Source organism: Mytilus edulis, chromosome 14 (assembly GCF_963676685.1).
Source record: "Mytilus edulis chromosome 14, xbMytEdul2.2, whole genome shotgun sequence".
NCBI classification, from domain to species: domain Eukaryota; kingdom Metazoa; phylum Mollusca; class Bivalvia; order Mytilida; family Mytilidae; genus Mytilus; species Mytilus edulis.
The window spans coordinates 25,205,610-25,219,032 of NC_092357.1; the positions used below are offsets into that span (position 1 = coordinate 25,205,610).

The 13,423-nt window shown below is 33.0% G+C and overlaps 1 protein-coding gene across 16 annotated transcripts in view; it reads left to right on the forward strand.

Moving 5' to 3' along the window:
* Nucleotides 1-13,423, forward strand: part of LOC139503942 (uncharacterized) — an 87,291-nt gene that overhangs the window by 25,503 nt on the left and 48,365 nt on the right. For all 16 annotated transcript variants that reach the window (XM_071293965.1, XM_071293975.1, XM_071293978.1 and 13 more), the window contains exons 3-7: nt 4,264-4,482; nt 5,734-6,022; nt 11,064-11,212; nt 11,455-12,081; nt 12,559-13,206. In XM_071293965.1, coding sequence (XP_071150066.1) covers nt 4,264-4,482; nt 5,734-6,022; nt 11,064-11,212; nt 11,455-12,081; nt 12,559-13,206 — 1,932 coding nt within the window. The remainder of the gene's footprint in view (nt 1-4,263; nt 4,483-5,733; nt 6,023-11,063; nt 11,213-11,454; nt 12,082-12,558; nt 13,207-13,423) is intronic.

A 13,423-nucleotide genomic window follows, 5' to 3' on the forward strand; every position in this document is an offset into this window, starting at 1 on the left:
GTCCCAACAGTTTAGGAATTAGGGGCCAAAAAGGGACCCAAATAAGCATTTTTCTTGGTTTTCGCACCATAACGTTAGTATAAGTAAATAGAAATCTATGAAATTTAAACACAAGGTTTATGACCATAAAAGGAAGGTTGGTATTGATTTTGGGAGTTTTGGTCCCAACAGAATAAGGGGCCCAAAGGGTCCAAAATTAAACTTTGTTTGATTTCATCCAAATTGAATAATTGGGGTTCTTTGATATGCCGAATCTAACTGTCATGACTGTGTATGTAGATTCTTAACTTTTGGTCCCGTTTTCAAATTGGTCTACATTAAGGTCCAAAGGGTCCAAAATTAAACTTAGTTTGATTTTGACAAAAAATGAATCAGTTAGGTTCTTTGATATGCTGAATCTAAAAATGTACTTAGATTCTTGATTATTGGCCCAGTTTTCAAGTTGGTCCAAATCAGGGTCCAAAATTAAACTTTGTTTGATTTCATTAAAAATTGAATAAATGGGGTTCTTTGATATACCAAATCTAACTGTGTATGTAGATTCTTCATTTTTGGTCCTGTTTTCAAATTGGTCTACACTAAAGTCCAAAGGGTCCAAAATTAAACTAAGTCTGATTTTAACAAAAATTGAAATCTTGGGGTTCTTTGATATGCTGAATCCAAAAATGTACTTAGATTTTTTATTATGGGCCCAGTTTTCAAGTTGGTCCAAATCAGGATCTAAAATTATTATATTAAGTATTGTGCAATAGCAAGTCTTTTCAATTGCACAGTATTGCGCAATGGCAAGAAATATCTAATTGCACAATATTGTGAAATAGCAATTTTTTTTTTAATTAGAGTTATCTTTCTTTGTCCAGAATAGTAAGCAAGAAATATCTAATTGCAAAATATTGTGCAATAGCAAGATTTTTTTTTTAATTGGAATTATCTTTCTTTGTCCAGAATCAACTTAAATCTTTGTTATATACAATATACAATGTATATTCACTTTTTACTACCAACTGATAAATTAAAATAATCTTTACCATTCAGTGATAACAAGCAGTTTTTTTACATCTTAATATTTTATGATGTATTTAAATGAGTAGTTATTGTTGCAAACTCCATTAGAAATTTTAATTGAGATCAGTTTTGGAATAAGGGAAAGGGGGATGTGATTAAAAAAATTGGGTTCAATTTTTCTCATTTGAAATTTCATAAATAAAAAAGAAAATTTCTTCAAACATTTTTTTGAGAGGATTAATATTCAACAGCATAGTGAATTGCTCTAAGAGAAAACAAAAATTTTAAGTTCATTAGAACACATTCATTCTGTGTCAGAAACCTATGCTGTGTCAACTATTTAATCACAATCCAAATTTAGAGCTGAATCCAGCTTGAATGTTGTGTCCATACTTGCCCCAACCGTTCAGGGTTCAACCTCTGCGGTCGTATAAAGCTACGCCCTGCGGAGCATCTGGTTTACCAACTTTTTTTATGTACCAGACAAAAGTTTATTCTATGCTAATTTTGTAGACTATCCTTGTTTACAATATAGATACACCAATTTAATTTTGAGTCCATGTAGAGTCATTGAAAAATGGGTTTGAAATTACATCTAAACAATCCATGATACTGTAATGAGGTGAGTACCCAAATTCCATACATCATTACATGTATGGTTACTTTCAAATCCTTAAAACTGGGATATAAACATAAATTTTGTTTTATTTCTTCAAATATTTCAAACAATTTGACATTATTTAATACTTTAAACTATTTTTTTTTAAGAAAAGGATGCTGGTAACAAATTTAATTTGCTCATTTTAAAAAGATGATAATAAGATAACTTCACATGGTGAAAGCAAACTTAGTAAAATTTTTGAAGGTTTTTTTGCTGAATAGGTGCAATTTGGTTACTGAGTATAATTTTGGTACTGTGAGGTTATATAACCATAAGTGTGTATTGCTAAATAGGTTGAAATGTGAACCTGATAGTGATATAGCGATAAAGTACTTGGTAGAGTGAAAATGTTTTGATCAGGTTTAAACTGATGCATAAAATATGCAGGCCACTGTTGCAGCTTGAATTTTAAAGGAAGTAGCCCACATACTTCCAAGTAACATGCCCTGTATATACCTATCAAAGTTCTCATTCTCATGGGTTAAAATAAATCCATCTTCCAATAAAATCCAATTTTGGACAATATGGGAGCATACAATATATACCGGTCCTACTAAAATGCGCCCGGGAGCGCCCGGGTGAAGAAAAAGCGCCCGGGGAAAAGAAAAAGCGCCCGGAGAAGAAAATATAGCGCCCGGGGAACAGAAAAAGCGCCCGGGAGAAGAAAATAATAATATTTCATAACAATATTTTTTTTCCTTAAAAAATAACTAATCATTGCTTGTTTTGTCCTAGGTAATAAAAAGGGGGATATGTACGATGCTACATCTAAAGTGTTGTTGTACTTTTACATTTTACATTTCAAAATTGTATATAAGTTAGTAAATAAATATTAATAAGAGTATATAGAAGAATCATGATTGCCGGTTATTATTTTCGAAACTGCATGTTGTAGCATGTCTTTTGATGTCTTACATGTTATAAATCTGCCGCATAAACTGTGATCCATTAATATCATTATCAGTCTTTCGAAATAGTATTCATATAATATTGTTAAAATTGAAATATTCATACTTGTTTTTGTGCTTTATTACAAATGTCTATTATCTGAATTTGCAAATTACTTGTCTAAAATTTAAAAAAAAATCAATGTCCATAACTTAACAAAATTGTCTCATGCCAATAAAATATCTAAATATTTTCCCCGGGCGCTTTTTCTGTTCCCCGGGCGCTATATTTTCTTCTCCGGGCGCTTTTTAATTTCCCCGGGCGCTTTTTCTTCACCCGGGCGCTCCCGGGCGCATTTTAGTAGGACCCATATATACAGTAGTCAGTTCTAAATGTACTACTCAGACTCAAGTCTCCTTTTATGAATAAACTAAGAGGGAGAAAACAAAACAGTTTCCATCTCCTGGGTCTGTACATGCTGTATAAGGTGTGACATAATCATAGAAAAGATTTGTTGAGATTTTGCCAAAGAAGTACAGACATAGAAGATTGTGAATTATTTGAATATTTGTTTGTGTTCTAAACTTTTGTTAAGTTTTGAATTAGTCTGTGGGCTACCATAGGATCCAGAGGGGGCGGTCCGTGGGAAAAAAATGTTGATTATATAGGTAATCACTGAAGCCTGAAGCATGACTGGAGCATCCCGTCAGCACCCCCCCCCCCCCCTTTTATGAAAAATGCTGGATTCGCCATTGACTCCATGAATAACCGTGACAACCAGTCAACAGTATAATTATCACTGTTCCTTGATTTGGGGAATAATGTGGCAGATGAACATAAGTAGTCGTGGTCAACCAGTGCACCGTAGTTTACCCCGCATGCCGCTTATTAATTTAATAAATTAATGGGCGGGCATTATAAAAAAAAATCCGAAATGTATTGCTTGCGGAGTTCTTTTCTGTGTTCCCATGCCTGGACGGAACTTTTACACTAAATATGTTATCGTTAACTGAGATTGTGTGACTTTTAAATGAAGTACCTGTGATTTTTAGGTAATTTGTTTTGACTTCACTGATAATGGAATGTTGAAGCAGACGAAACATGGCGTCAGATGTTGTTGTCCTCACTTCGGTAATTTCCGTGGTACAATTAAATTTAAATAAGCTTCACAAGTTACAAAAATTTCTGAATTCTTGTTTTTGCAAACAAATAGAAATTCATGTCGTATTAAACATTGAAATTTTTCCGATCTGCCCCGTTTTTACAAGATCGCGTTGAAACGTTAAATTTGGCCGCCATTAAAAAAAAAATCGTACGAGATTTAACGAGAGTGACGAAACTTTTCAGATGGGTCGTCTAGAAAGAGTTATCGTTCTTTGTCCCAAAACGATGCTTCTACCATAAGTGCCAGCATAGCTGGCATATTAGATTTACTTGACAATACAGTTTTTAACTACGATAGATTCATTATCATTCGTGGTATACCAATTTTCGTTGATTTCGTGCATTACAGCTGAACCACGAATTTAAATGTTCAACGAAGCACAAATTTTATATAGACTTGTAAGCAGACCTTAGTTAAACCACAAAATCAAATAACAACGTAAATACAAAATTTTCTCAATCCACGAAAATCAACAAATTCCCATTAATTTCATTTCATTGTAATTTGGTAAATGTGTTTACAGTTTCTTTACAAATTATTTCAGATTATGGAGTCTCATTTTACTATCTTCCTATGGACAGCATCAAGAACAACATTCTCCAAAATCCGTCTGGTCTAGACTCAACTATCACTGGACAACCACTACTTATAAAAGGCGCCAAAAATAACGCTTTGCAGATAAATGGACAAACACAGTACCTCAAAGTCAGCGGTAGGAGACACCGTAAAGAATGTCTTGGTGACCTTGAGCTGTGCTATGAAGGTGAGAATGAATTTCTGAACTAGTTTATAGAACCTACAATTCCAATACTTTTAATGCTTGTACAATCCATTCAAACGTTTTGACAGGACATAATTCACGTTTATGCGTAGAAGACCAAATTTAGATCTGAACAAACATGCTTTAACCATTGTTATATTCTGTAATTGCCAATGGTCTCTATTTAGTAAACTTATATAGTCATTATTGCTTATATCAAATTTATTTGAATTTTCTGGATAGAGTCTCATTGGCAACCATAAAACAGATCCATATCTTCTGTTCCGTCGGTATGGTAATCGAATTTGTGCTTTTATTATTCCTTGACATGTCTTTCAAAACATATAGTTACAACACTTTTCTAATCCAATGCATTAAACAAATGTTTGGAAAAACTAAAGGTTGTAAACTTATCACGTAACGAACCACTCACCTTTAAGGTTGCACTTTGTAAATACAGCTGTTTCTGAAAACACGCCTCTTTTGGGGAGATCTTGAATATTCATAGAAAATTAATTTTGTTTACATACTGGTTCCCAGTTATGTATGCTCTATGTGTTCCATCTCACAGAGACATAACTTGGGAATGTTACCAGGAAATAAACATGTGCACATTGTTTATATTGAAATCTGTGGTAACCTTCATTCGAGGTAGGGGTAGTTAAGAAAATTAGTGTTAGTTTAAACTCTGAGATGTTCAGGGCATATAAACGTAGAAAATATGCCGCACAGCCCTATATTTTGACCTTTGAAAAAAAATGTGATGCATATGAACTTTCAATTCTAGGATAAGATTTTTTTCAAAACTTCATAGTAAAAGTGGTACAGTTTAAGCCGTAAAAGGAGTTCCTATGGGAAATTGCATTGTCAAAATATTTACAGAAATGCAACCTTAAGTATTTTGTCAACAAAGACAAATTTATTAAGCCAACCAAATTCATAAAATCCTAAGAGGGGATTGTGCCATCATTTCATTAAAATATGAGGTCATACTGTACAAACAGTTATTCTCGCGTCTGATTTTGTAAATTTTATGATTTGGACCTGACATGACACAATTAAATCCTCACTGAGCTCATTTTTGGTATTCCTCGTATCGTACGTACAATGCATTCGTGTAGGACTATTACGCGGTAAAATGTCCAGCGGACAAATTGAGAACATAAGAAGCTCAAATTGAACCATATACAGTATTAAAGTGCAATATATATGTTATATCGAAGTTTAAATGATTTTTGTGTGATTTGTTTTTAGGTTACACCGTGGGAATGTGGTTGAAGTTTTCAAACCCAGGACGCAACGAGGGAATTTACCTGTCCAATGGCGGTCATGACGCAATGTCACATGGAATTGCAATGACCTATCACAACGGACGAATCAAATTCATCTTCAGAAGTAAAAACGGAAACTATTGGACAGTATCTTATGACAATTTATTGGCTGATAAATGGTACCACGTGGCTGTGTCCTGGAAACAGAATAGGGGACTACATCTTTATATTAATGGGAATCTTGTTAATACAATGAACTTGCCACAAAGAAGGTATTTAAACTATACCCTGATAACAGTCATTATCATTCCTTATTTCACAATAGTTCATTTGCAATATGCCAAATGCTGCTTAGATTCTGTTATTAGTTATTACACTCTTTTAAAACAAATTACTTCCCTTTGTCAAACGTATACTGGTTCTATACAAGACAAAATCAGCTCTTTCCCACTCTAAAATAAGCATTATAAATTGAAAGTGATATTTCGACCTTTAAAAAAGGTTTAGTAAAAATATTCTTGTATTTCAAAAGCAGTTAACTGAAAAAAAAAAAAGTTAGTAAAAGATTTTAAATAACTTAAAGGTAACACATATTATGCACAGATAAATTGGCTTTTTTCACTAGCTCTCCATTGTCAATACATATTTATGTCCCTCCTAAGGGAGAAAACGAACGAAGGGATTTCTAATTACAAAGTAAAGTACGGTAATTGGCTAACAGACTATAGTGACAAAACATATAATCCTTTATCACCATTTATCTATCTAGTGAAAGGTTCGTACAAATATGTGAATGTGATCAATTTAAGTATTTAGTTAGAAGAAGTCAGCTCTCTATCATATGGCAACTTATCTGTCCAATGGTGGATATGATCAAATGTCACATAGTACTGCAAATACTTTTTAGATACTGGGTCACAATTTAAATATAAGAAAAATCAAATATCAGCATTAAGCATATTTACAATGAAGCGTGTAATTTTTAGTTGAAAACAAACCAGAAGATATTTACATTGGTAATGTTGGGGTAAAACAAAACCAATGGAGGAAGGAAAAACAAAATCGACAAAAATGGAAGACGCGTTAATCAGTCTACGCATTATACTGCACAGAAAGAACCACACGAGCCCTACAATAACTGGATGGATCTTATGTGATCTGAAAGGGTTGGCAGTTCGTATTCTGCTTATAATATCAATCATATAAAAAAGAAGATGTGGTATGATTGCCAATGAGACAACTATCCACAAAAGACCAAAATATGACACAAACATTAACAACTATAGGTCACCGTACGGCCTTCAACAATGAGCAAAGCCCATACCGCATAGTCAGCTATAATAGGCCCCGATAAGACAATGTAAACCAATTCAAACGAGAATGTTTATAATGTATGAACAATTTGATAAAGCATTACTTTTTCATTAGAAACAAGCGTGTGTTATAATCATGTTTTTTTTCATTTGGTTTAAAGTGCAATATCCGTTTGTACCCAAAAGAAGATAACCCCAGTTGCTTTGATTTTGGTGTGGTCAATTGTAGAATCTCTGCACTATATCTTTTTTTATGATTCAGTGTTTTCTTAATTAGAATAAAAAGAGAGGATTCCATTACCGTAGAAAAGTAATGTGTTACTTGCGACACAATCAATATATTATCATGATTATACTGGCACTAAAGATCTTTATCAATTTTGCCAGTTACAAATACTTTATTTCAATATGCAGTATTCTCAGGTGTGTGGGATTGATATAAATTGATACTCGTATATAGAATATTGTCAATTGAACTCTTCTAGAGCTGAGGAATACACTCATCATATATAACACGATTATAACTCTATACGCCAGGGTCGCGTTTCGTCTTTAAAAGACTTATAAGTCATTTTTCAGTGATTTGGATAAAAATAAAATAAAAAGGAAAAAAAACACAGTACGAAGTTGAAAAGCAATGAGGACCCAAAATTCCCTAAGATTTTTGCAAATACAGTTAGGTGATCTATTCCTTGTGATAAAAACTTTAGTATTTCGAAAATTCCAAGGTTTTGTAAACAGCTATTTTATTATAACGACCAAACCAATGGTAATTTATGTCAATACAAAAGTGCTGACTACATATTATGCTTTGTTTATAGAGGGAGTATTCTAACTGACTGCAGGCCGATGTTATATTTTTTAAGTTTATCATCTTTACGTAAGATAAATAGTTTTGATAACTTTAAAAGCGATGTTTTATTTTCAGTTTATCACATTTATGTAAGATAAATAACTTTGATATCTTTAAACATGTACACATTTTTGTTTCAAGTTATGTGTCAGTCTGGGTTAGCATTACAATAAAATAAGGTTACTACCACAAAATAATAAGCATTTTTAGTAACGTAAGATTAAGCATTATTTAAGAATACATTGCTTAAAGCATAAAATTTACACATCTATCACGAGACCTGTAACATCAATGAACAAAATAATTATTATATACCAGCACCTTTCTTCAATACAATTTTAATCAAATGAAAATCTTTGACTATAGGCTACAAGTTGAATGTCTCTAGATTTTATTTATAAATGGATAAACTAAAGGTCATCGCGATGAAAATAAACTCATCATAGATACCAGGACTATACTTTATGTATACGCCAGACGCGCGTTTCGTCTACAAAAGACTCATCAGTGACACTCGAATCCAAAAAAGTTGAAAAAAAACCAAATAAAGTACGAAGTTGAAGAGCATTGAGGACCAAAATTCCTAAAAGTGTTACCAAATACAGCTAAGGTAATCTATGCCTGAGGTAAAAAAGCCTTAGTATTTAAAAAAAATCAAAATTTTGTAAACAGTTAATTTATAAATATAACAATATTGAAATAGCAATCATTGAGGATACGGTGTTACTTCTACACTACCAAGTAGGTGATTGATCTAGATATCCTTATCATGTTCAAGTCTGGATTACTACTGGCATCAGATTTGTCCTTGTTTGGGTCGTCGGTTTTGGCTAATGTATCCAATATCTTAGTTAATAGTCTGCTAGTTCGACTTTTGTATCCGACATACCGGTATCCTTTTATAATATTTTCAAGTTTTATCCTAGGTATTATGTCTCTCTCGGGATTGGTTAAGATATCTGGGATGTCCTTTCTGTAACAGTATAGGGATGAGTTTAGGGTCCGCTTTCTCCGTTATGTTTGGACTAGGTATCCGATCACGAGTCCTGGCTCTATCAGGATTTGGTTTAGTATTCTATATAACCCTCACGACATAGTCTTTTATGTTTATGTTGGTCTAGGTACTTGATGTGTTCTTTTATAGCCTCTATTTTAAATTACTTTTGTATCTATCATTTCATTTCACTGTCTCTATATAAAACAACTTTTGTATTTCATGTATTTTAACTGTCTCTTTCAGGATTAGCTTTGAAGTCCCTCATGTCCTTTAATAATGTATGTATTTGCTTGGATTACTATTAAGGTATCCAACATGTCATTTGACTGTTCTGCTATGGTAGGGTATGGTTATTGTTGTGTCATATACTCATCATATATACCAGGCTTAATACCTTCAGTTAAACACCAAATGCGCGTTTCGTCTTCAAAAGAGTCATCAGTTTCGAATAAAAAAAAGTTAAAAAGACAAAAAGTATGTCAGGACCGAACATTCCGAAAGGTTTCGTCAAATACAGCTCCCAGTGATGAAAATCCTAAGTACTTCCAAAGATTCAAACGTTTATAAACATTTTATTATTATGAACATATCAAATTACCAATGATAATTCATGTCAACACAGAAATACTGACTATTTTTAAGTTTCAAATGGGTTCTGTCATGTGATTTTCAATGTGTAAATATTTTGTCTAAGACTATATTGTTTCAGTGGCAATTCTAAAAGGGTAACGGGAATTAACATAAAGTGACTATCGTTTAAATTTATCTATCCTTAAAAGTGTTTGAAAGGAAATCATTAGTATGAACACATGACTAATTAATCTAATACAGAATTTTTAAATATAAGCATAAAGACATTTAGAAGGTGTTTTGTAGGCGATAATTTGAACTCTGCCAGTTTGAGTAGCCAAAAATAATGGGAAAGAATCATATTGATCATATGCATATCATGAATTATTCATATAAACCACTCAAAGGAGTGTTTAAATTTCAAAATTTTGAATTATAAAGTATTAAAAACGACTTATTATTTAACATGTACATTAAAGTTTGAATATAAGTGGGTGTATCGATATAAAAAGTTAAAGATCTGTCGTCTTCGTTCTTTGTAAACAAAACGCACTGCAATATAAAAATTTACAGATGTGTATCTCAAACGAAATATTTAACGATCACTGTTATGTAACAGTTTGAACTGATGTAGACGAAAAGGGAATCTGATTATAATAATACTTTATTCTGATTGACTTACTGCACATCACGTGTTATTCCTGAACTGGTATTACAAATTATAAGCCTGATGCGTTTTTACAACGAGTTTACAACCAGCGGCACAATGCAACTGCTTGTGAACGTTTCTTACATCCATTATCTCAAGCCCTCTATGTTGACATACAATATCCTTGATTAAACCATCTTTTTTTAATTTCCTTTTTATTTAAATTTCTAAAACAGCGATTTTTCATCCCCAAGTATTTATGGTCAAAAGCCGTATTTGCCACATTTTTTTTTGGGGGGGGGGGGGGGGGGGTAGGCTTGCAAAGCACTTGAAAGAATTTAATTTTGCTTTAAACTTTTTTTTATTCGAGTGCCGCTGATGAGTCTTATGTAGACGCTACTTGTGTCTGGCGTAACAAATTTTATGATTGGTATCTGATGAGTTTTTACAATCACCGGGTCATTGAAACTGCTGTGAACGTTTCTACCGAGTGTATCACCAGTCCATTAGTCATCACTTTATGTTGACTTGTTGCATCATCAACGTGTAAGATCGTTGCGTATTTGGCATAACTGATCATAACTTTTCGAATCGAGTTTTTGTCTTGCAATTCTCTTCATTTCATGTTTTATTTTGCATCCGCAACTTTTATTGCTTTCGAGCTCCATCAGTGGGTCTTGTGTAGACAAAACGCACACCTGGTGTAGCAAATTATGAACCTTGTATGTTTGAGGAGTATTGATTATTAACATGACTAAGAATTTCAAAATTGTTCTAAACCAAAACATCCCTCCGGTTACATATACTGAATAAACGTATAGAGGTTCTGTGTTGATCATATGGAAGCATATGAAATCGAAAATGTCTGCATTCAAATTATTGATGGGTAGTTTATTTTTGAAGGATAGTTCTTGAATTTAATCTTTTCCAGAGTTGCAGTAAGGGGAACAGTCAGATATAATGATTTCATCATTGGTAGATCGAACGACAGACAAGGATTAAGTAACCTGGGACAAATAACAGTTGACGAATTCCGCTTCTGGCCTAAGATGTTGTCACAAAAACAAATACAAGAAAATGGTAGGCTTTAGGTTTTGTATTGTTTCCAATCGATGAATATCGTAAAACAAATGTCTGATACCTTTGACTTCTAAAAACATCTTTTTTTTTATCAGGTTAAACAAAAAAGGATTTTCAGTTAAAGCAATTTTTAGTTGCCAAATTCTATGTCTTCACTTGTTAAAGTTATGAACTTACTGATATTAATCATAGTAATTGCTTTTCGAATCCCTTTAAAACGTCATATTGTTGTATTATTTAAGGTCCTATGTACAGATACTACCTCAATATGAATGAAGCTGCTGGACAAGAGTTAATTGTAGACAATGCTGAGACCGAAATAGTAGGGGATGTTTCTTTGGTGAAAGGGAAAATCGGGAAAGCTGTTGCATTCACCGGTCGTGGTGATTACATCGATATTGGAAACTTACAAGACACATGTCTTGGGGATCCAATACGCTGTCTCTATGGTTTTACCATATCATTTTGGATCAAACCAACTACTCTTCCAACCAAAACATACTACTTTTCAAGTAGCTCGACTGGTTTTAATATTTTCTCCGAGCAGTATACAATGTATGCAGAGGTAAAGAGTGACAATAAAGTTTGGAGAGACAGTTTTTATGGTATGGAAGTTGGAAAATGGCATTATGTAGAATTAACTTGGACTCCAGAAAAGGGTACGGAAATGTTCCTGGATTTAAAAAGAGCATCTTTTCAACGTCGTAGCACTTCTGAACGTCTCCAATCTTCAAATGAGAGGAACTTTTTCATTGGTCGTTCCCATGGCGATAGAAAACGAGAAATGAATCCTTCAGCTGTCATAGATGAAGTAGACATGTATTATGGAGATCGACAGACTCTCCTGGATTTAGATTTAATTCAGAGAGGTGAGAAGAGTATTAAGAATACTATAGTATGTGATGGGAAAACGTCATATATACATTACACACTATTAGGGGTTTGAAATTTATCTAGAAAACTTATGAAAAATAACTGTAAATTAAGTGTCATTTAACACTTACCAATAACATGTATGAAAATGAATATTTGCAAAACTATATTTTTTCTATTAAAAAAATCTGAAAAAAAGATACCAGGTGTATAAGAAATATTACATACACATTTTATTAAAGCTTTTTACATATGAACCTGACTCATAAATTTGAATGAAACTAATTTTTCTGAAATAGATACAACAACAGGTTCCATAAAACACGCATGCTAAAATGATGCTACACGGGCAAAACAAAATAATTCCACATCTTTTTTCTGTTTTAGCTCAATCAAATAAATACTAGATTGCATTAGACAATATGAGAGACGCCGATAAATCAAAGGAATTATACCTCTCCTTTCTGTTTTAGGTAAACCAAACAAATACCAATTTGCATTAGACAATATGAGGGGAGATATCATAGACCATCCATCATTGTTAATTGATACATACAATAAACCTAAAATTGTCCGTGGAAAAATAGGAAAAGCACTGAAGTTAAATGGTCAGTCACAGGTAGTAGATATAGGAGAACAGTCTGACAGTTGTCTAGGAAACCTTGACCTTTGTCATCATGGCGCTCTGATGGCATTATGGCTCAAACCAACAAATCTTGGAAATGACATGCACTTTTTATCCAATGGACATAATGGTATAAGCATTTCAAACCAAGGAAACGAATTTATTATAACTGCTGCCACGTCTACACAGAAATGGCAGGTCACGACTAACAAACTGCACGTCCATAAATGGCATTTTGTCGAGATTGACTGGGATCCTGAAATTGGATTGAAACTTTACATCAACAATAAGTTAATTGGCAATGACTTTAAATCCGATAAAAGGAATGATCAAATTCCTTCAGATCTTGTTGGTAGATCAGTTGCAGATAAGTTTTATTTAGGACGTGGTAATATAAACATGGAACGTGGAACCTACGCGAAAGGTGTATTCGATGAGCTTGAGTACTGGTATGGACCACGCGACTATTTGGAAGCATTTGGATATTTAAATCGAGGCAAGATTTTAATTTTAAATCAGACATAAGGTCAAGTATAAAATAATTATTTAAGGGTTAAAAGATAATGAAGAAAAATTCTACCACTATTTATATTTTAGTGTACAAACATTGCAATTACAAGAAGTCCTTTGATTATCAATAGTATTATTACATAAAGGTCCCACTTCATGAAAAGTTGGTCAGAAATTTCAAAATAAATAAAAATATCTATTTG